We start from the raw sequence: 22,567 nt of genomic DNA on the forward strand, positions 1-22,567 counted from the left end.
TGTTCCCAGCTCAGGATTGTGGACTTGTTCCTGTTGATCTCAACATGCTCAGGATTAGGCCCTATAGTGAGCAGGTTTCTCATTTACACCCGTCATCTCAGATAGTGCAACCTCTGCAAAGACCAAGACTCTGATTTTGAATTCAAAGATTTCCACAAAAGCTCAGGACTTTTCTAAACTTTAGAGCTGAAGTATTAGTGTTATTAACAACTGCAGCAGCTGTGCTGGCCCCATCCCGACCATGCAGGGAAAAGGCCCCTCAGCCTAGCATCACTGCTACTTATCAAATTATTTATTTATTTAGATATACCATTATTCTTATCTATTATCTATATTGTGGTAGCACCTAACAGTCCCACTTGTGGAGCTGGGCACCATTGTGCTAGGTGCTGTACAAACACAGAACAAAAAGACAGTCCCTGCCCTAAAGACCTTACATTAAAAAAGAATGCCCATACAAAAGCTCCCAGCACCCTGACAATAATTAAACTTGCAATAACCACCCAAAAGCATTAATACTAATATACAAATAAATTAACTTCATTAATCGAAGGTAGCAATTTACCTCAGTCAACAGAAGTACAGATACTCCAGAAAAGCTTCTCACCTTCCCCCAGTCATGCCCAGGCACATACCCAGGTCCTTCCCCCCAAACCCCACCAAACAAGTGGCTGAGCTAGGAAAATTTATATCAAAGGTAGTCTGGGGCTAAGCTAGCATGGGAAAGCACAGCACTGGAGACAAGTGAGTCTCTGAGCCAATGAAACTTCCAAATAAATGTCGGTAAACTTTGTGTGTGAATGAGGAATGATGTTAAGTGATAACCATGAGTGTGCCCTAACTGGCTCAAAAGGAAGTACCCCACTATTAAAGGGCACTCCTAGATTACTCACATCATTAGCACCCATGGCTGGATCCTCCAATCCATAAAAAATCATCTAAACTTCATCCCCTGGATGTCAGTACAAATGATGTCTTGGGTCAGGTGTTCAAAAGAGCTCTGCTTCCATTTAGGCACCAAAATAAGCAGCCAAGTTTTAGAAGATAGATTTTAAAGAGTTCAGCATCCTGTCTGAAAGAGCCATAGTGACAGCTACTAAGTACTGCTGGAAATCTGGCCCCATGTCTAGTGACTGTGTAGCACTTTGTGTATTTCCCACTTCCATCCATTTGTCACAACTGGGGATGCTGTTGAATGGGTTTATCTTGGGTAAAATTTTGAAAAGCACATTGGTGATTTAGGAAGCTAAGTCTCGTTTTCAAAAGTGATTTAGGCAGTTAGGATCCTAAGTTTCATTGAAAGTCAATGGGTTCCTAAATGACTAAGTAATTTTTGAAAATGAGTCATAGAATGGGATTTTCAAAAGTGCCTAAGCAAGGTAAAGTGCCTAACTCCAATGGACTTTCAATGGCACTTCTGCAAATCCAGTCGTAGTCCCCTAAGTCACTGAGTCCCAGATTCTCAAAGTTACCTCCTAACTCCCATTGAATATCTTTTAGGATCTGGGCCTTACATGTTTTTGAAAATTTTACCCATGTTTAAATGAATCTTATGCTAAAATTTAGAGAGAGATTATTTTTAGAAGGAAATAAAGAATTTCAATATGTGATGAGGGGCATAGATAGAGCCTTTGCAAGCCCTTAGCCTTTAGTATTAGAACTTTCCCAAGCTAAGCAAGCCCTATCTCCAGCTGCTGGTACCCGTTTCTGTGTTTTGTATGCCACCAGGATGGATATCTTTAATGTTAAAGGCAATTGAGTGTGTTAACTTTTGTTTCTATGCAATCAGAATAGAACTGTAGGCAGAAAGCAGTTAGAGTTTTTTTCCTGTTTGAAAAATGAATTTTTACAAAAAAATAAAATGTAGATATTTTTATTTCTGTGATCTGCCACCCAGCTGAGCTGCATAACTCGGAGATCAAAGAAACTTTTCATTCCCTGATGTTGGATAGGTTTTGAAAAGCAGTCAGCAGTGAATGGTGTTGGAAAGGCAGGCACATAAACTGGTCTCCTGTTGCTTATGGTGTCCATTCTATGGAGAGAGAATATCTTTCCAGGAGGATGGCTTAAACACAAAAGTAAATGATGCTCTCTGGGCTCGATTCTCCATTGATCTGCAATCATTCACAGCTATGAAAGTGGGTGGCAAATGCTACCAAATCAATGTGTGATCTAGGGATTGAAAGCGCTGTATAACAAATAAATATTACACAAGCTGCAAGGCCCTTTGTGCGGATACAAGAATTAGGGCTGTCAATTAATTGCAGTTAACTCACACAATTAACTAAAAAAAAGTAATCACAATTAATCACAGTTGTAATCACATTGTTAAACAATAGAATACCAATTGAAATTTATTTAATATATTGGATGTTTTTCTACATTTTCATAGATACTGTATTCTGTGTTTTAATTGAAATCAAATTGTATATTATTTTTGATGATAAATATTTGCACTGTAAAAATGATAACCTAAAGAAATAGTATTTTTCAGTTCACCTCATATAAGTACTGTAGTGCAATCTCTTTGCTGTGAAAGTGCAATTTACAAATGAAGATTTTTGTTTTGTTACATAACTGCACTCAGAACAAAACAATGTAAACCTTCAGAGCCTACAAGTGCACTCAGTCCTACTTCTTGTTCAGCCAATTGCTAAGAGAAACAAGTTTGTTTACATTTACAGGAGATAATACTGCCCTCTTCTTATTTACAATGTCACCAGAAAATGAGGACAGACATTTGCATGGCACTTTTGTAACCAGCATTGCAAGGTATTTACATGCCAGATATGGTAAACATTCGTATGCCCCTTCATGCTTCGGCCATCATTCTAGAGGACATGCTTCCATGCTGATGATACTCGTTTAAAAAAAAAAATGTGTTAATTAAATTTGTGACTGAATTCCTTGGGAGAGAATTGTATGTCCTCTGCTCCGTTTCACCTGCATTCTGCCATATATTTCATGTTATAGCAGTCTCCAATGATGACCCAGCACATGTTGTTCATTTTAAGAACACTTTCATTGCAGACTTGACAAAACACAAAGAAGGTACCAATGTGAGATTTCTAAAGATAGCTACAGCACTTGACCCAGGGTTCAAGAATCTGAAGTGCCTTCCAAAATCTGAGAGGGACAAGGTGTGGATCATGCTTTCAGAAGTCTTAAAAGAGCGACACACTCATGTGGAAACTATAAAACCTGAACAACCAAAAAAGAAAATCAACCTTCTGCTGGTGGCTTCTGACTCCGGTAATGAAAATGAACAATCGTTGGTGTACACTGCTTTTGATTGTTATCAAGCAGAACCCGTCGTCATCATGTACACATGTCCCCTGGAATGGTGGTTGAAGCATGAAGGGACATATGAATCTTTAGCACACCTGGTACTTGAGACACCAGCTACAACAGTGCCATGAGAACACCTCTTCTCACTTTCAGGTGACATTGTAAACAAGAAGCGGGCAGTGTTATCGCCTGCAAATATGAGCAAGCCTGTTTGTCTGAGTGATTGCCTGAACAAGAAGTAGGACTGAGTGGACTTGCAGGCTCTAAAATTTTACATTGTTTTATGTTTGAATTTAGTTTTTTGTACATAATTCTACATTTGTAAGTTCAACTTTCATGATAAAGAGATTGTACTACAGTACTTGTATTAGGTGAATTGAAAAATACTATTTCTTTTGTTTTTTTACGGTGCAAATACTTGTAATAAAAAATAAATATAAAGTGAGCACTATACACTTTGTATTCTGTATTGTAATTGAAATCAATATATTTGAAAATGTAGAAAACATCCAAAAATATTTAAGTAAATGGTATTCTATTATGGTTTAACAGTGCGATCATTTGCTTGACAGCCCTAACAAGAATATAAGCAGCACAAATGCTGTACTTCAGGAAAATGCTTAAAATGCCAAATGGCTGCTGTGAAAGGAGGAGACGACGGTATATAGAGCTGGTTACTATCTGAGCTTTTTTAATGACAGGCTTCAGAGTAGCAGCCGTGTTAGTCTGTATCCGCAAAAAGAAAAGGAGTACTTGTGGCATCTTAAAGACTAACAAATTTATTTGAGCATAAGCTTTCGTTAGCTACAGCTCACTTCATCGGATGCATGTAGTGGAAAATACAAGTGGGGAGATTTTATATACACAGAGAACATGGAACAATGGGTGTTACCATACAGACTGTAACAAGAGTGATCAGGTAAGGTGAGCCCAACAAAGAAAATAACAGAACAGCACTAGCCATCACCTTCAGCCCCCAACTAAAACCTCTCCAGTGCATCATCAAGGATCTACAACCTATCCTGAAGGACGACCCATCACTCTCACAGATCTTGGCAGACAGGCCAGTCCTTGCTTACAGACAGTCCCCCAACTGGAAGCAAATACTCACCAGCAACCGCACACCACACAACAAAACCACTAACCCAGGAACCTATCCTTGCAACAAAGCCCGTTGCCAACTCTGTCCACGTATCTATTCAGGGGACACCATCATAGGCCTTAATCACATCAGCCACACTATCAAAGGCTCGTTCACCTGCACATCTACCAAGGTGATATATGCCATCGTGTGCCAGCAATGCCCCTCTACCATGTACATTGGCCAAACCGGACAGTCTCTATGTAAAAGAATAAATGGACACAAATCAGACGTCAAGAATTATAACATTCAAAAACCAGTCGGAGTACACTTCAGTCTCTCTGGTCACTCAATTACAGACCTAAAAGTGGCAATTCTGCAACAAAAACACTTCAAAAACAGACTCCAACGAGAGACTGCTGAATTGGAATTAATTTGCAAACTGGATACAATTAACTTAGGCTTGAATAAAGACTGGGAGTGGATGGGTCATTACACAAAGTAAAACTATTTCCCCATGTTTATTCCCCCTCCCCCCCCGTTCCTCACACGTTCTTGTCAACTGTTGGAAATGGGCCACCTTGATTATCACTGCAAAAGGTTCCCCCCGCCCCCGCCCTCCTGCTGGTAATAGCTCACCTTACGTGATCACTCTCCTTACAGTCTGTATGGTAACACCCATTTTTTCATGTTCTCTGTGTATATAAAATCTCCCCACTGTATTTTCCACTGAATGCATCCGATGAAGTGAGCTGTAGCTCACGAAAGCTTATGCTCAAATAAATTTGTTAGTCTCTAAGGTGACACAAGCCCTCCTTTTCTTTTTATCTGACCTTTTGTGATGCTAAGCTCAGGAGGCTTATGTGCTGAGAGCATGCATTTTTGACATACGTTGCCACTTCCTTGCAGGGACACAGGAAACGCTGTGATTCTACCTCTGACTACCAAGGCCCAGATTCTGCCTCGGCATTGTGTGGGCGCAAGGGGGCGGGGGAATAAGGAGTCTTCCCTCACGCTTTGCATGGCCCATGTTAGGGACAAACAGAATTGCAGGCCTTTTGCTTTGGGGAGTAGAGGGGCTGCTCTTTCCCTGATTCTAATGGCATATACGAAGCCCCAGAGGGGACAGGAAAGGTGGGAGGAGGTGAGATCATGCCTTCACACAGCCTAATGAGGGCAAATCCACCACAGCAGTAAGAGAAAGCGAAGCCTCATTGTATCACTGTTTAAATCAGCTTAGAGTGGTATCCGTGTTTCAGCCCACCACTGGCAGTGACTGTGACCTAACAGTGATTAGGGCAGGGGACTGGAAACCTGCGTACCAGATTTCTGTTTCTGCCTTTACCACTGATTTGTGAAATCCTTGGGCAAGTCACTTCACCCCTTTGTGCCTTATTTTGCCCATCCGTTAAATGATAATTGTACTTTCCAAACCCACTGGGGTGCTGTGAAGCTTGTGTAATGTTTTTAAAATATAAAGTCCTTGGAAGGAAGATGCTATATCAGTGCAATATGTTATTGTATAAGTAGGCAGTGAATACTGCAGATTATATATTTTATGTATTATTTTATTATTAAATGTTCTCATGCCTTGTGACACGAGGCAACCCAGTGTTTCCGCCTCCATGTGTCTAATGCCATGTTTCTTGCTTCCTCGTAGTCTGTTTCCATGACAGCGACATCTTTCTCAAGGGTGTTCTCATATGTCATCTGTTGTCCTTCTCTTTTCCCTCTTCCTCCAAGTGGTATCCAACGAAGGTTTTGTCTAGGAATAGTTTTTTGACATCAGTACAACATGGCTAAACCGCTTTAGCCTTCTTTCTCAAATCATTTTCATTATAGTCTTTTGGCCAGTCCTTCGTAACACGTCAGCATTACAGTAGAACTTCAGAGTTACAAACACCAGAGTTATGAATTGACCAGTCAACCATACACCTCATTTGGAACTGGAAGTACACTATCAGGCAGCAGCAGAGACCAAAAAAAAAAAAAAAAAATAGCAAATACAGTACAGTACTTCGTTAAACATAAACTACTAAAAAAAATAAAGGGAGAGCAGCATTTTTCTTCTTCATAATAAAGTTTAAAAGCTGTATTAAATCAATGTTCAGTTGTAAACTTTTGAAAGAACAGCCATAATGTTTTGTTCAGAGTTACGAACATTTCAGAGTTATGAACAACGTCCATTCCTGAGATGTTTGTAACTCTGAGGTGCTGCTGTAGTTACTTTATCCCACTAGCTGACACCAAGTATTCTCCACAAGCATCTCTTTGCCAAGTTTCAGAAGCATGTAACAATGTGAGGATCACAATAACACTGTATAGCTTCATCTTGGTTCTTGTATGAATTTCCTTATTTTTCCAAATATTTGCCAGTTTTGAAAAACTCCACTTGCCTTTCCAGTTCTTGCTTTCACCTCCTTATGGAGATGGCCATCAGCACTGCTTGTGCTTCCAAGATATACAAGCTCATTAACTTTGCTGTATTCTTTACTCTCAGTCACATGTGCATCATCATTGCTGATTCCTCTTTCTAAGATCATGACTTTCATTTTCTTTTCACTGATTTTTAATCCTACTTTGGCAGCCTCATATTTGACATTGATAATAGTCTTTTTTGTGGACACTGCAGAGAAGAAGGAAAAAGTCGATAAGGAAAGGCAAATGAATCGGGCATTCTCTCCTTTCCAGTTTAAACTGCACTTAGGTTTTGAACGATAATAAAAATAAATCATTGTTTACATAGTACAGCCCAAATCCCCACCCTGTCCTTCAGTGGACGTGGACCCAGCTGTGTGTGGAGAAAAGGGAAAGAAGAGGCAAGGGTCCATACTGGGTGGAGCATGGTTCTGTGGGGGTAGGAGGTGCTAGCATGTTCATGAGTGGCAGCTACTTGGGAGGCGGGGCTGGAGGTGTCACTATTACCGCAAGGATCCTATGTATGGGGGCAAGTGCTATGGGGGTGAGAGGGACTTTCCCTTCCCAACCTTGTACTATCCTGTTGAGGCCCTGTTCAGTGCAGATGTTGGTCTTCTGCAGCTTCATTCCTGGTACCCCTGTGTGAATTATCTGGTTGCACCTCTGATCCTACTATAGTTGGTCCCCAACCACTGTCATAAGGGGCTTCACTGCTCCCCTGCAGCCTGAGGAGTGGAGGACTCTTCTCCGATGGAGCTCTCCAGCACTCAGCCAAATTACAGAGATTAGAGTCTGGGGGCAGGATTTGGAGCTAATGCTACCTGAACTGACTTTAGTTTCCTTGCAGGGTAGCACCCATGGCATGTCATGTTTCTACTGAAATCCTGTTGGGTATTTTACTTTACTTGCGCTGCGTGAGTTGTTTTGAAATCAGACAGTACATTGTGAGTCAGGGCAAAGAAATTCTACAGCACTCTGGCATATTGAAAAGTGTGAGGGTGCCTATTACAATATTTACAGCATAATTTTTCATATTGAAGATTTGCACAAGCTTGTTTGAGTTACTCAGCATAAAATCAATGATTGCAGAGGGGCATACTGATTAGAACAGATTCTGGTTCTCTAGAGATCCCAGAAAAAAATCCAACAGTTTCTTAAACTAATACATCTAAATTCATTGAAGCGTGGCTTGTGCCACCAGTGAAGTGATACAGAAAATTTATTTCTTCCAGCATTGTCCCTGCCAATTCCCTCTTTCCACAGCACTCCCACTCGCAACGCCTTCTTCCTGCTTGCAATATACATATAAAGTAAAAGGAAAGTGACTGCGTAAAATGCACCTTGTTACTCTGGAGATTTGCCCCTTGTATATATTCATATCTGCTGACTTTAGTGACTAAAACAAGTTTTTACTGCTCTTTACCTTATGAGCTCAAGCGAGCTGAGAGAGAGTGCGCTTGAGGCTATTCCTTGTGCATCATCAGCAGAATTGTTTTCTAAGTTCCAGTCGCAGGGTCAGTCATTTATAGTCATGCAGCCCCAATGAAAGGCAAGAGTTACCGGAGGCATAATTTGAAGGGAATGGGCTGTACAGGGGTAACTGGGGGGAGAATTTGACCTTTATTACTGGTGACAATGCTAAAGGAGGAAAGAGATCACTTGACTCTTAGGGTATGTATACACTGCAATTAGACTCCTGCAACTGGCCCGTGCCTGCTGACTCAAGCTCACAGGGCTCAGGCTCACAGGACTGTTTAATTATGATGTAGACACTTGGGCTACAGCCCAAGCTCTGGGTCCGTCCCAGCTCAGATCCTAGAGCCCGGGCTCCAGTCCGAGCTCAAACGTCTACACTGCAATTAAACAGCCTCTTAGCCTAAGCTCCACCAGCCCAGTCAGCTGGCATGGTCCAGCTGCAGGTTTTTAATTGCCATGTAGATGTACCCCTAGATCCCAGACTGAGTTTGCAGGCTTGTCAGCAAATGTATCTTTTGACTTGTAAACTGAGCACATATGATCTCCAGTGGCTGAGACACCATAAACATGGAACTTCATGATGCTGTTTTTACAGTGTTACTTTTTAAGGTACAACTGAATTTTAAGACCTCCTGCTCAGCTCTTCTGTGTTCCTATTTTACTCTTATTTGCCATTTGTCTCCCCTTTTAAATCAAAATGTTCAGACCTCTACAGTGCTCTCACTTCCCCTTTTATTTCAGGTCGGAGGGAACCAATAAACATTTCACAGCCTTCCCATTGGCCAATTCCCTGCTGTTCCTCCCTTGGCTTTTTTGAAAGCAAGATGACTAAACTGGCCCAAGCCATATTTGCGAGATACAACTTCCAATATCTCACTTTGCATTTTTTATATTCTAATTAGTCAGAAGGGTAGAATGGATGGACATTCACACCAGTAATTCTTCTTTCAAGAATGATGAGCAGTGAAAGGAAATCGGACAGTCTGCACTGTTTGTGCAAATGAACTGGCCTGAGTGTATTTTTTAACTTACTTTCCAGAGTTTAGTGCTTGTACATGGCATCAAGTGGATACCCTGGAAACATCCCTACTCAGCTGTAGCACTTCCAGTGTAACCTTCCCTACACCGCCTTGTGTGTTAAGCCTTATCCCTGACTCACAGATGGGAGGTAGTGCATTATCTGTCAACTAGGTGTCCCGTTTTGATGTTGGTTTGTGATAAGAACAATGCAATTCAAGATGGTGGCAAATGCTGGTTTGCAGTTAGGGCAAGATGTAAAAATACCTGGAACTAGTGAAGTAACCAAAGTAACTTTAATAAAACACCACTGCTGAAACACCATTATTGGGATGCAAATAAGGAACAGTAAACAGGATGTTAATGAATGCCCTATCCAGATTCTTACAGATCAGCTGTGTTTTCTAGGCTTCACCCTATATTTCTGTCTTCCTCATTTTAATCTTTTTTTCTGGCATAGCAACATCGGACAGAACACTGTTTCCTTACACGGTGAAACAATAAGCGTGATGCTCATGGTTCCAAAGAGCTGCACTAGCTTAGCCAGGCTTATTTGTTCAGACGATACCTTTGCAGGACTTTTCATACTCCCAGGACAAGCAGTCGTGCTCTACATGTTGTCTGCCTCTAAACTTGGCAGCAGTTCAGCATAGTCGGTTTCCTTTTTCTGCCTGGCAGAGATGTGAATCATCTTCCAAAACAAGGTGGGCAGCAGACTCTAAATTCTAGTTGCCCTACTGGTTTGACCCCAGACCACATCAGTCTCCAAAGTATTACTAATGATGGAAAAATGGTTAATCTGATCCTGAATGTACTGTGCCATTTTTTCTAGTCTGGTTGGGTGGATCACCTGTAAAGGTTTTACCATTTATACATTAGACCACATATCTGTTTTGTTTAGGAGAATGACTTCTTAGCCAACAGCAGTTTGGTTTCTCTCCTATCCAAGCTAATTGCTAACCCACTTGGGATTAGAAGCTCAGTCATGAAAGGATAAACTCTCCCCTCCTGTGGGAAAAACATAGAGAAAAAAGCTCTTGTAGAATTTCAAGAGGCTGAACTTCTGGGGTTTCAGAAGACTGTTGCCCTCACTGGGGAGGAATGTGAGCATCATAGAGGGGCAGGGGCCTGGCCTTGAAACCCTCAAGCTCTGAGGAACTCAGTACCAAAGCTGACAGATCCTGATGCAACCACAAGGAGAGTCAACATCTTTGTGCTGCTGCCTGGAGCCCCTAGCAGCTGTTCACTGTTGCCCAGACCACTGCCTCCCAGAAAGGGATAGGCCAAAGAGAGGAATTAATACCGCTTACAGTAGCGTTGCGTCCTCTGTACATTTCTGCTCGCAAATCCTTTGAACCTTGGGGAACATGTCATACAGAGTGGCTGCTCCATGGCTCCACGATGGTGCCCCCTTCCACACAAACTCAGATATCCTTGGGGAAGGTGGGGAAGCATGCATCCATTCCCACAATTTAGCCCCTATTTGGCCTTTGCTCCCCACCACAGAACAGAATGGGACCCCATAGCATATAAGCCAAAATTTATGAATCAGGGAGACTGGGAGTAAGAGGGACCTGGTTGTAGATTGAGCCATGGGAGCGACAGAGATGGCTCAAGCAAGATTATTACTAGTACCAGTGTTTTTTCCCCCAACCCAATAACTGTGGGTAATCATTTCAAAAAACCTGACCTAGCTAACAAGAGCATACAGTGTGTCCTAGATATAAAATAAAGTAGCAAGTTTGTCACAGTGGCCTATGTTTAGAACATACCACATCCCTTGGCTTGGTTTATGGGGAGCCAGGAGGAGGTTCAATTACAGGAAATTCTACCACTGTGCTGAGAAGTTTCCTCCCACTATATCTTTTCTTTTAATTTCTTTTTCTTCTACGTTTTATGGCTGTTACTGTGGGTTGCTCTTCTTCTTCTTCCCACACTTACTAGGGCTTGTTTGCAAATAGGTGTTTTTTCCCTTCAGGCTTTTCGTAGGCCTAATTATTTTGCTGCTGATCTAATAGGCACTTGATAAGGTGACTATGTAAAGTTTCAGATTTAATATTCAAGGTATTTTTCATCTATGCAAGAAAAAGGAGGCATTTGGCAAAATATAAAACTAGCATTTTAGCTTAATGTCGGCAGATACGTGTAAATATTTAAGCCATAAGGAAATCCACAGCACTGGTTTGTTAATCCACTATTCTTTATTTCATTTGATGTATTTTTTTTCCAACAGGAGGCCTTGACCTCATCCTCATGCCAGGCCTTGGGTTTGATAAAAGCGGCAACAGATTGGGAAGAGGGAAAGGATACTATGACACCTACCTTGAACGATGCATGCATCATCCCAAAGGAAAACCTTACACGATTGCCTTGGCTTTCAAGGAACAGATCTGTGACTCAGTGCCAGTGGCAGAAAATGATATCCAAATAGATGAAATCCTTTATGAAGATAGCTAAAAGCATCTGGATACCGCTGACTACAAACTGACCAACCAAAGATTTCATATCAAGGCACAAACTTGTAATAGTCATACGTTATTTTTGTAGCAATAAAATACACTATTTTTAACACAACAAAACAAAAAAGCCCTACATTCATGTTAATAAGGACTACATTGATCTCATTCTAATTATCAAATATCTATTGTGAAGTCTTATTCTAGAATAAATAGAAACAAGAATAGGTGACTATTTTATTAAAATAAAGATAATTTAACCTAATTATGTTTCTGTTTGTTGAATTACCCAATATTTAACATGACCGTTTTATTGCCCTGCTTTAAAATCGAGCTCAGTTACTAATGAGATTTCATGATCCAATCTGAAAGCAACTATTTGTTGGAAGTAAAGTTTCAAATATGGCCATAGCACTTACCAATTATGCATGACCATCAACAAAACATTAGTATCCAAGAAATCACCACTTAAGTCATCAACTAACATGATCACAAAGGGGTAAATAGAAAAAGCCTTTGATTGTAAAATCAATTTAGATTACATACTTGGTGGTGTGACGGGGCAAGGCCAGATGGCTATAGAAAAGTAGTGGGAGATGGATATATTAGCTCCAGGCTAAACAAATCCCTGGTACCAAGATAAGTGAAATGGCAGCTGTTCCAGGTCAATTAAGACACCTGGGGCCAATTAAGAACTTTCCAGAAGGCAGGGAGAATGCTAGGTTGATTGGGACACCTGAAGCCAATCGGGCTGGCTGAAACTGGTTAAAAGCCTCCCAGTTAGTCAGGTGGGTGTGCATGTCAGGAGCTGTGGGAGGAAGTTGTGCTGTTGGAGAGACTGAGTAGTACACACCATATCAGGCACAAGGAAGGAGGCCCTGAGGTAAGGGTGAAGTGGAGCTTGAGGGAGTGAGGGCTGCTGTGGGGGAAGTAGCCCAGGGCATTGTACATGTCATGTTTCTAAAAGGTCAGCTAACATAGCTGATACTATTAGGGTCCCTGGGCTGGAGCCCAGAGTAGAGGGTGGGCCCGGGCTCCCCCCCCCCACCTTTGCCCCCTGATTAATCACTGAGACTGGGAGACAACAGAGACTGTGCAAGGAAGATTAACTTCTCCTCACCTCCCTTGCTGGCTTATGATGAAAATGGCTCAGTAGACTGTGACCCTTGTCTCTAGAGAAGGAAGGGTTACGTGCAGGGTCACAGTGAGCCTCTGAGGCTCGCGAAATCCGCCAGGAAACGCGGGACCCACGGAGGCAAGGACAGAGCTTTGTCACCGTGGTTAAACCATTGTCTAATTGTAGGAGATCTGTATGCTAGCAACTCTGTAGTTAGGGATCTGACCATGTTTTTAATATATACCCAATCTCCATGTTTCAAATATAAACCCATAAAAATTCCCTTGGGCAGAAACTTGGTAGATGAGTTCTCAAGCTGAGCATTTTTTTAAACTATAACTCAGAAATGGTTTTGATTTAAAACCTACAATTTTCCATGTCATTACTCCATAATGTATTGGACTAGTGCATGACATTTGGGTACAATATGTTGAAGAAAGGCAAGAGAGAAGCCTAGAGGAATTGCAGGGAGAGCAACTACTGTAGGATGATAGGGTTTAGAAGGGATGGATTCAGAAAAGGTTAAAGGAATGAAATAGGTACAAATTGGTGAAAGGGGTTGTTGGAGATGGTGGAAGGGAATGTTTCTGGAATGCAGAATAACTTACATAAAGGGAGAGAGAACAGGATAAATTGTTCTCATTAGTTATGGAAAAAGGACGAGGGGGCTGATCCAAAGCAAACGGAAGATAATGGAATCTTTCCATTGATTTCAGTGAGATCTGGCTTCAGATAATCTATTCTTTCTTTGCTTCTTCAGGGCTGAATCATGGGAGAAGGAAGACCCTTACTCTCTTCCGTGGGCTATTTATGCTCCAGGTAGCAGTTCAGGAAGGGAAGTGGGCAGTGCAGAGCTGCTCTGTCCCTTACCCTGTGCAGGTGGGTGGGAAAGTGTGGAAATGTTCTTACTGGCAAAGCTGCGCTGGGTATAGGCCTCATATGGCAGGGATCAGCAACCTTTGGCACGCAGCCCGCCAGAGTAAGCCCCCTGGCGGGCCGGGCCAGTTTGTTTACCTGCCGCGTCCGCAGGTTCGGCCGATCGCGGCTCCCACTGGCTGGGCTTCCCTGGAGCAGCATAGAAAGTGGGAGGAGCACTGTGCGCTCTCCTTAGCGGGCTGCTCCAGTGGCAGCACAATAGGCTGTTGCCCCTGGCTCAGGACAGATTCGATAGTCATGATTTAGCCCGTCCTGTGGGTATTTAGATTTATAAAATTGTCTGTGCGCAATTCAGCACCTAGCTTTTTTGTAGCACTATGCCAGATAGCTCTCTGTACATGTCCCAGGTAAGAAGTAGCATTGGAGTGCACCAAAATATTCCCAGTATTGGGCTCCATGCACCGTCCAAAGTAATTGTGTGAAGACTGAAAAATATCCATTGAAAGGATGTGGTGGTAGTTAGCGTTTTAATGTAATATTCAGATCTGGGAATTAAACAGAAGGTAACAATGAAAGGGAACACAATCTTCATTTTATTTCAGTCCTACCCTTGCCTCCTTCAGAACATTTTTTTGTACATGTATAATTTCTTTCAACCCGCACATTATTTCATTCATTTTAACCAATTCAGTCTGTTTGCACATTAAAAATTCTATGAATTCTCAAGCACTGACTATAGAACAGAAAGCCCTTAAGACTTCACCGATAATTTTTGTGAACTAAATCATGCTTACAATATACATGGGCTTTTAAATCTAGAACTGTTGTATTCAATTTCACTTCTATTTTTGATACCATAGTAACTCAATAACCACTTGTTAAAAAATCCTATGTAATTGTAAATTCAGTAGATTTGAGGGTTTGCTTCAGGATGAAGTTAAATTTCTCCCAAATATAATGACGGTATCCATGGAATGGAAGAAGCCACAAAGAGATCTGACAGAATTCTCTGTTTTGAAACAGCCCAGGAGAGTATTTGCATTTGAAAGGTCCCAGTGCAGATGCATTGCTGATCAGCTCTTTGGAAAGATCTGTTGCTGCAAAAAATGATCAACTCTTTGAGTTCAACCTCCCAAATAAATAGAGCTCCTCAAATAGTGGATGCATCGGCTGATAATGCATATAGGGCTTAATTATACAACCCTGCTGTCTTCGACCAAATTTCTTGCGTGAGTAAGGATTGCAGGACTGGCCCTCTTGAATTTAACCAAAAGGGCAAATTTATCTTGAAGAAGATATGAGTAATAATAATATACTGTCATCCAAAGAAGGACCCTTATGGAATTTTTAAGTGAAATTGAGTTGTACCTCTAGAAAATGGAAACTTTAGAGAGAGAGAACATGAAGATGCTGGATAAATATGTACTGATGTGAGTTTGGGGTGGTCACATTACCCACAAATGCTGAAGCAATGAGTGAGTTATGCAGATCATTGCAAACGAGTGCCGATAAACTAACTGATAAGCATGACTGCTATATGGAGACCTATCAGAAATGAGTTAGTGGCCTCAGGCTAGTTCTTAGTGAACTGATGCCCCTGCCATAAAGTCAGCCCTTTAATTGGTAGGAGCTGGTGATCTCACTGGCAGTCTCAGCTTAGAAGGCAATAATGGACGAAATGTGGAGAATGAAGGACTCTGAGGCCACCTAGAGGCAGTCCCGACAGAGCAGGGTTGATAATATTGTTGGGCAGCACAGAGAAGCTTGTATTATCATTGCCTGTGTCCAGAGAACTCAACCTTCCAGCATTAGCAAGCTGAAAAATTTCAGGAATAATACTTAAGTGTATATAATATTAAATTGCTGTGTCAATGCTCATTGTTTCATATAGGGTCTATTTTAAAGGCTCTACCTTTGGGTAGGTAAATATATAGATTAATTCATACATCTTAAAGCCAGGGGGCCATTGCATCTTCAAGTCTAGCTTCCTGTATAACACAGGCCAAGGAATTTCACCCAATTACTCCTGTACTGAGCCCATTTACTTGTGTTTGATTATGGCGTAACTTCCAGAATGGCATCCAGTCTTGTTGTGAAGGTTTCAAGAGCTGGAGAATCCTTCACTGCTTTTGGTAGTTTGTTTCAATGGATAATCACTCTCACTCTTATAAATTTGCATTTAGCACTAATTTGAAGTTGTCCGGCTTTAACATCCAGGCACTGCTTCTTGTTATGCCTTTCTCAACTAGGTTAAAAGAGACCTTTAATACCTGATACTTTCTCCCTGCGGAGATACTTACACACCATAGAATGCAGTCAGAATGGGTGGGTCGGGGTCTCCATGGGCAGCCAGAATCGTAGGACTGGAAGGGACCTCATTAGGTCATCTAGTCCAGTCCCCTGCACTCATGGCAGGACTAAGTATTATCTAAACCATCCCTGACAGGTTTTTGTCTAACCTGTTCTTTAAAATGTCCAATGACGGAGATACTGTACCTTCCCTAGGCAATTTATTCCAGTCCTTAACTACTCTGACAGGAAGTTTTTCCTAATGTCCAACCTAAACTTCCCTTGTTGCAATTTAAACCCATTGCTTCTTGTCCTATCCTCAGAGATTAAAGAAAACAATTTTTCTCCTTCTTCCTTGTAACTACCTTTTATGTACTTTAAAATTATCATGTCCATCCTCGGTCTTCTCTTTTCCAGACTAAATAAACCCAATTCTTTCAATCTTCTCTCATAGGTCACGTTTCTAGACTTTTAATCATTTTTGTTGTTATTCTCTGAACTTTCTCCAATTCGTCCACATCTTTCCTGAAATGTGAGTCCCAGAACTGGCCATAATACTCCAGCTGAGGCCTAATCAGTACGGAGTAGAGTGGAAGAATTACTTCTTGTGTCTTGCTTAAAACACTCCTGCTAATACATCCCAGAATGATGTCACCTCTCAAACTTCTTTTGTATAAGCTAAACAGTTTGAGCTCCTTAAGGTTCCTGTTTGTGGGTGGATGGATGGATAGATGGTGTAAGACCTAACAGAATTAGTGATAGCAATTTCTGGTATGATATAGTTAGTAAAATTATGGCTCCCCTGCATTAGTATCTGATTTTTATTTTTCAGTTTTGTAAACTGAGTGTATATAGATTTTATTAGAGAGGATTTGCGTTTTATGAAAGATGGATTATGCACCACTTTATCATGTGCATTGAACTGCTTTGTTTGGCTTTTGATGTGCTGAGGATCTTTTGGAAATACAGGATTTGAATGTAATGTATGGCGTTTGATTAATGTCAGCCTTGTGCATTATTGAATGGAATTTAATAAAATGTAATTAATGGTGTTGTAATGAAATGGATATTTTGCCATTTCATATATAGTCACTTTATAATATTGAGGATTTGGATTCAGTTAATATATTTTATATGCTCTAAGAAATGACTCAGGAAATGGAACTGAAACGCTCAACTATGAACATAGTCTGTAAAAACAATGCAGTGAATGTCCATTTTTCTTTGCCTTCAATCACTTTCATACCAAATTGGCTCAGTTTACCAGTGAAAAGATGATTTTTCTAACTTCCCATTTTGCCAACTCAGCCTGGGATCTGAAAGTCAAGCTGGGTCTTTCTGTTTCTTGCATCATAAAGACTGCAGCCAGAAGGCTAGCTGACAATTTTGGTGATGATGCCCGACGGAGAATAGTCTCCAGCTTGCTGTTCCTTACCTGTATTGGCTGGCAGCTGTACAAACTTGGTTATGTCAGTAAGTCAGGCAGGTACAGTTCAAGACACGGAGTAGACATGCTGAGTGAGAAGATGCAGATTTGGTACAACTCCTGTTCTGACTATTATAATCCTTTTCCCATCACTGAACTTATGTTAATGTATGAAAAAACGGTTGCAGCATGTTTGTGAACATTAGTGTGCAGGAGTAGAATTCTAGCTTCTTTTTGCAGACTGATGCACACTGCTCATTAACCCCTTGTGAGCACTCAGCTGTTAGAAGTTTGGGAGCAAATTCTTCTCTGTTATATTGGTGTGGCTCCATTGTAGTCAATGCACCTGCACTTGTGTGACTGAGACCACAGTTCAGCTAAACACTTCAAGCACAATCTATCCTTATTCAGCAAAGCACATGCTTAAATCCCATTAAAGTCAATGGGACTTCTGCAAATGCTTTAGTGCTTTGCTGACTATGGATGGTTTGCGGAATCAGGATTTGAAAGCGACATTAGGAGCTTTGCCTTTTTTGTTAGACACCTAATTTTGACTGCACAGATTCTCTTGTAGTTTCATATTATACATAAAATTAAGATCACACCAGTGAAACAGAACATTGTCAGAGGATAATGGTTTCCTGCTGCTACATAAATGCTGAGGCAAAGCCATGGTGTTTGTTTTCAAACTAGGACATCATAATCTTTTGACCATGTTCTATTAGAATGACTTATTTCATTTAAACAGGATGACTGCTGTAGATTGAAACATTTTATCTGATGCTTGTTGGCCCAGTGTAATAATGGTTTCAGGATGTACCATTGATGTCCTGTGGCATTCTTTATGGAAGAGATTGATTATTGTACCTTAGCCAATTAGATATCTCTTTATTCACAAAAAATTTACTATCACCTTTTTGAATAAACTCTTATCTGACTGTTTAGAGTTTGATTTGTTAACTTTAATAAATGAATAATGGCCAGGCTGACTGGTACAGATTCCATTCGGATTATAATAGGTAATCAACCATGGTTTAAAAAAGTATTATATGATGAATAGGTTCTGGGGACAGCACAAAATACTCAGCACAGGAACAAAGTACTGAGATGGCGCTATGGGCTCTGTTATAGATTTTACTTCGTGTTTTTGTTTTGTTTTTCATGTGGAAATTTGAGGGGGAAAATGGAAGAATTTGGACTAAAAATATAGGCCCCAATCCTGCAAAGACTTGTGCATACGCCTAACTTTACTTGCAAGAGCCAACAGAAGTCAGTGCAACCACCTAGTGTACAAGGTTAAGCACATGTGTAAGTCTTTGAAGGATTGGGGCCATAATTTATCAGGGGCTCTCAGACTTCTTCTGTTGCGGACCACATTTTAATACCGAGATTCTCCCATAGACACTTTCCCTCCCAGTCCCAGTTGCAAACCATTCCATGGCTATTACAGCAGTTGTTTACATGGGAAAGTATTCCCTGTATTTTTACTTGGGAACAAGCAGGAGATGTTAGTACTATGTGCTCAGCCAGCTCTCAGTGGATCACCAAAGGTGTTTTGTAGGTCAACAGCGCTCCCTTGGCCACAGTTTGGGAACCACTGGATACTGGTTATTGTGGGTGACTCTTTCAATTTGGTGATAGAAAAACATGAACTTATATTATCTTGACAATTGTGGAGCTCCATAATTAGGGCATTTTAGCACCCGGTGTGAGCGAGCATATTTGCATCCCCTACTGTATTTTTCCTTCATTTCTCTGCCCCATTTTTCCACCTCCACGGCTTTGCGTCTTGGGTGGCTGCCCCATTTGTCCTGTCCTGGTTACAGCCCTGGTGAAGCTAAATAAATGCAACAGCTTTAATTGGACATCCAAGCCTTCCTGCTGCCACTCAATTTTTTTTTTTTGGCCATATATCCTGATATCATTGTCAGCTTTACAGCATATAACAGTGTTTTCATGGGACAGGGTTAAGGAACTGGAATGCAGGTCAGAATGATTTAAGTTTACTCAGCATACAATATCACTTGGGGGAGCAGGGCAAACTGCCAAAACTGAATTGACTGGTTCTTCTACCGTATCCATTAATGCTGGAATGTCACGTTAGGAATTATAAAAATGTGTTCTAAATGGTTTAATCTTTCCCCAAATGGGTACGCTACGGTCTGTTTCAGTCTCCAAATACAGTGAACATCATTATCGCTCTTCTCGTGACAAAGCAGTCGAAGCAGTAAAGTTCCACCTTGTTTATAAACAAGTCTGCCTGCCTTGCATAAGAAATGGATAGTTGAAGGGAAAATATCATTACCAAAGAAATAATTATACTTCAGTATCCCAGCAGGGAATGCTATCGCAGAGTTTTCACTAAGATCTGACCAATGGAGGAGTTAAAATTAAAAACTGTCCCTGGGGAGAAACTTGAAAATTTTTTATTGCAAGGGGCTTTTCCAAGATATTTTAGTTTAATTACTCTCTCCCCAAAAGAAAGGCCTAAGAGACAAATTAACTTAAAGGTTGAAAATGACTCTTTTTAAAAGCACATTCATGTCTATGCGAGGTGCAGATTCTGTGAGTGAGGCGCAAATGTAAGGCAAAATCACTGGAGGCTTAAATTATTTATGATTTAAAGTGGTTTGCACAATAATACATGGTGTTATACGCATATGGGCCTGATCCAAAGCCCACTGAAGTCAATGCTCCCATTGACCTCTGTGAGTTTTGGCTGAGGTTCATAGGCCTTATCCTGAAGTGAGCCTATTGCAAATGGACACTTGCTCATAGCTGGGACTCTATTGACTTCACTGGGGCTTTGCAAGGGTGCAGATGTTGGCTTGTGAGGACCTCATTGCAGGATATGGGATCACAGATGGACATAAAGAGAGGCGGCTGGGTGCCAGTGGATGGACAGACACAATGTTAATGGCTGGTTCATCCACTTGCAAATGGGTGAGGTTTGGCTATTTTGCCCTCTTCTGCAGAACAGATATGGTTGGGATACTTGCCACTCAAGCTTTTCAGGTGTTGAACACTTCCTGAAGGGAGGCAGAGAGATTTAGCGCTTTGAGGAAACCGGGAAGTCAGGAGACCAGAACTGTTTACCTGGCCCTGCCACCCTTCGGGAGTGGAAGGTGAAATATCTAACTCTCATCTATTTTGCCAGAGGATGAGCCAGTCCTTACTACTGAGTCTGCTCATCTGTTGGTGCATGTAATGTGGTTCCAGAGCTCGCCCGTAAAGTCACTCCCCTGTCCTTCAAATTCCTCCATAAGACACACTTCTACTGTGATGACACTAGGAAACTGTCAGCTGGTACCTAGGGCAACTAAGTAGGGACTTCTGATTTTTATCTTATTTATGGACCTATGTAAATGCATGTTCTATTCCTCTCTCCCTTGTTCTCCTTCCCACAGTCCTTCCAGTTGTTTGTTGCACGTACTCGTAGCTTCTTGTTTTAATTAGACTGTAAACTCTTTGGGGCAGGGTACATCTTCTCCTCTTTGTTTGCATAGCACCCAGCACAATGCCAGTTCTGATTGTGGCCTCTAGGGGCTGCTGTAATGCAAATAATAACTCTCCACCAAGCAAGTTGAATAGAAATCGACACACAAAAGCTGCTTAGTCATTCATCAGGTAGCTGAGATCTTAGTTTTTACTTTGTTATGGTGTAAATTTGCTGCTTAGTTTCTCAGCCTTTCTGAAAACTATTGAATCATGAAAAGAAAAATGCTTGTAGCAAATGCCATCTTGTCTGTCACCAGGATAATGCATTAAATGGCTTATCAATTCCAGGAGAAGACTACAGTCCCTGTGAGACTGCTCCGATGCATATTTAGGGAACAAAATATGTTGACGACTTCAGAATAGCTTTGACTGCAAGATTATGGTGCATAAAATAAACACATATTTTATTCTACCACATCCAATAGTACCTGTGGGAATAAGAAAGGCATGCCGACATTTCTATAATTTAGCTTATTCATGGGAAAGTGACAAATGAAAAATGCATGCAACACAAATTTGAAGAACGGTTATTTAATGGATAGCGCTCTATGGCTTGAATGTTATCAGCTGAAAACAAGGAGATTTAATTACTAGGAGTGGCAGATCTATATTAATATATATGGAAATGTCCTATAGAATATAATAAAAATGAAAACCTTTCTATAGGTTTTTGTTACCACCTTATAGAATTGAGTAGAGAATTATACACTTTCTATTGAAATAGTTACAAATAAAACTGTTGAAGAGGATCATTTGCTATTAAATATTACAGGTTTATAGAGTAATTGCTATAGAGACCGATTCAATTGGATATTACTTTTTCATTCTGGATTTAGATAGAAATACAATCCATATTGGATTTATGTAATTCCTTTTACAAATCTTCTTGCTTTTGTCTGAATTTCTTTCTTGTCAGGAATTTGTCAGGATTTTAATCAAGATCGTTGTTTCCCTTCATGTAATTGTTGGGGTTTTTTTTTTTGGACCTTACATACCTCAAGATTTTTTCTAGGCCTGAATGATGTCACTTTTTGTTTGTTTGTGCTGGGTGTATGTATATCTGAGTGTTATAGCCAGATTGTATGCTGTATATGAGCAGCTGAATGCTAGTAATATCCATACATACATGTAGAAGAAAATTACATGACTCTGTTTGTCTACAGCACAAAGGCAGCTTCCCACTATTCCCTGCACATTATAGTCCTGATTCTCCAATGCCTTACACACAGTGTAGATATTTACACCTATGCAAAATGAGCACAAATCAGAATCTTCCATTCACACCAGTTGCTTTTAAACCTACATTGTCCAAGGGCAAATAACTTGAGAAAGGTGCAAAGCAGTGGAAAATCAGGCCCAATAAAAGTGTTTTACAAAGGTGGGGATGTATCATGATGCCCATTTTACAAATAGAGAAACTGGCCTAGAGAAGTTGTTTCTTACTCGGGATGTTACAGCTAGTTAGTGGGATAGCCAGGAATAAAACCCTGCTCTTCTGATTTCCACTCCCAAGCCCTATCTTCTGGTCAAGGCTCCCATCAATGTGCTTTAGCTCTGAATTGTAGGGTGATCTAAATTGTACGGGACCGTCTTTTTCTTCTATGTGAATACAGTACACAGCACAA

General features: G+C 40.9%; 1 protein-coding gene across 1 annotated transcript in view; it reads left to right on the forward strand.

The window, feature by feature from the left end:
* MTHFS (methenyltetrahydrofolate synthetase) overlaps nt 1-12,001 on the forward strand; it is a 34,408-nt gene extending 22,407 nt beyond the window's left edge. The window contains exon 4 of the mRNA XM_037911498.2: nt 11,514-12,001. Within this exon, the coding sequence (XP_037767426.2) occupies nt 11,514-11,737 (224 nt within the window). The 3' untranslated portion in view covers nt 11,738-12,001. The remainder of the gene's footprint in view (nt 1-11,513) is intronic.
* The last annotated feature ends 10,566 nt before the right edge of the window (nt 12,002-22,567 follow it).

The sequence above is a fragment of the Chelonia mydas genome, chromosome 10 (assembly GCF_015237465.2).
Source record: "Chelonia mydas isolate rCheMyd1 chromosome 10, rCheMyd1.pri.v2, whole genome shotgun sequence".
Lineage (NCBI taxonomy): Eukaryota > Metazoa > Chordata > Testudines > Cheloniidae > Chelonia > Chelonia mydas.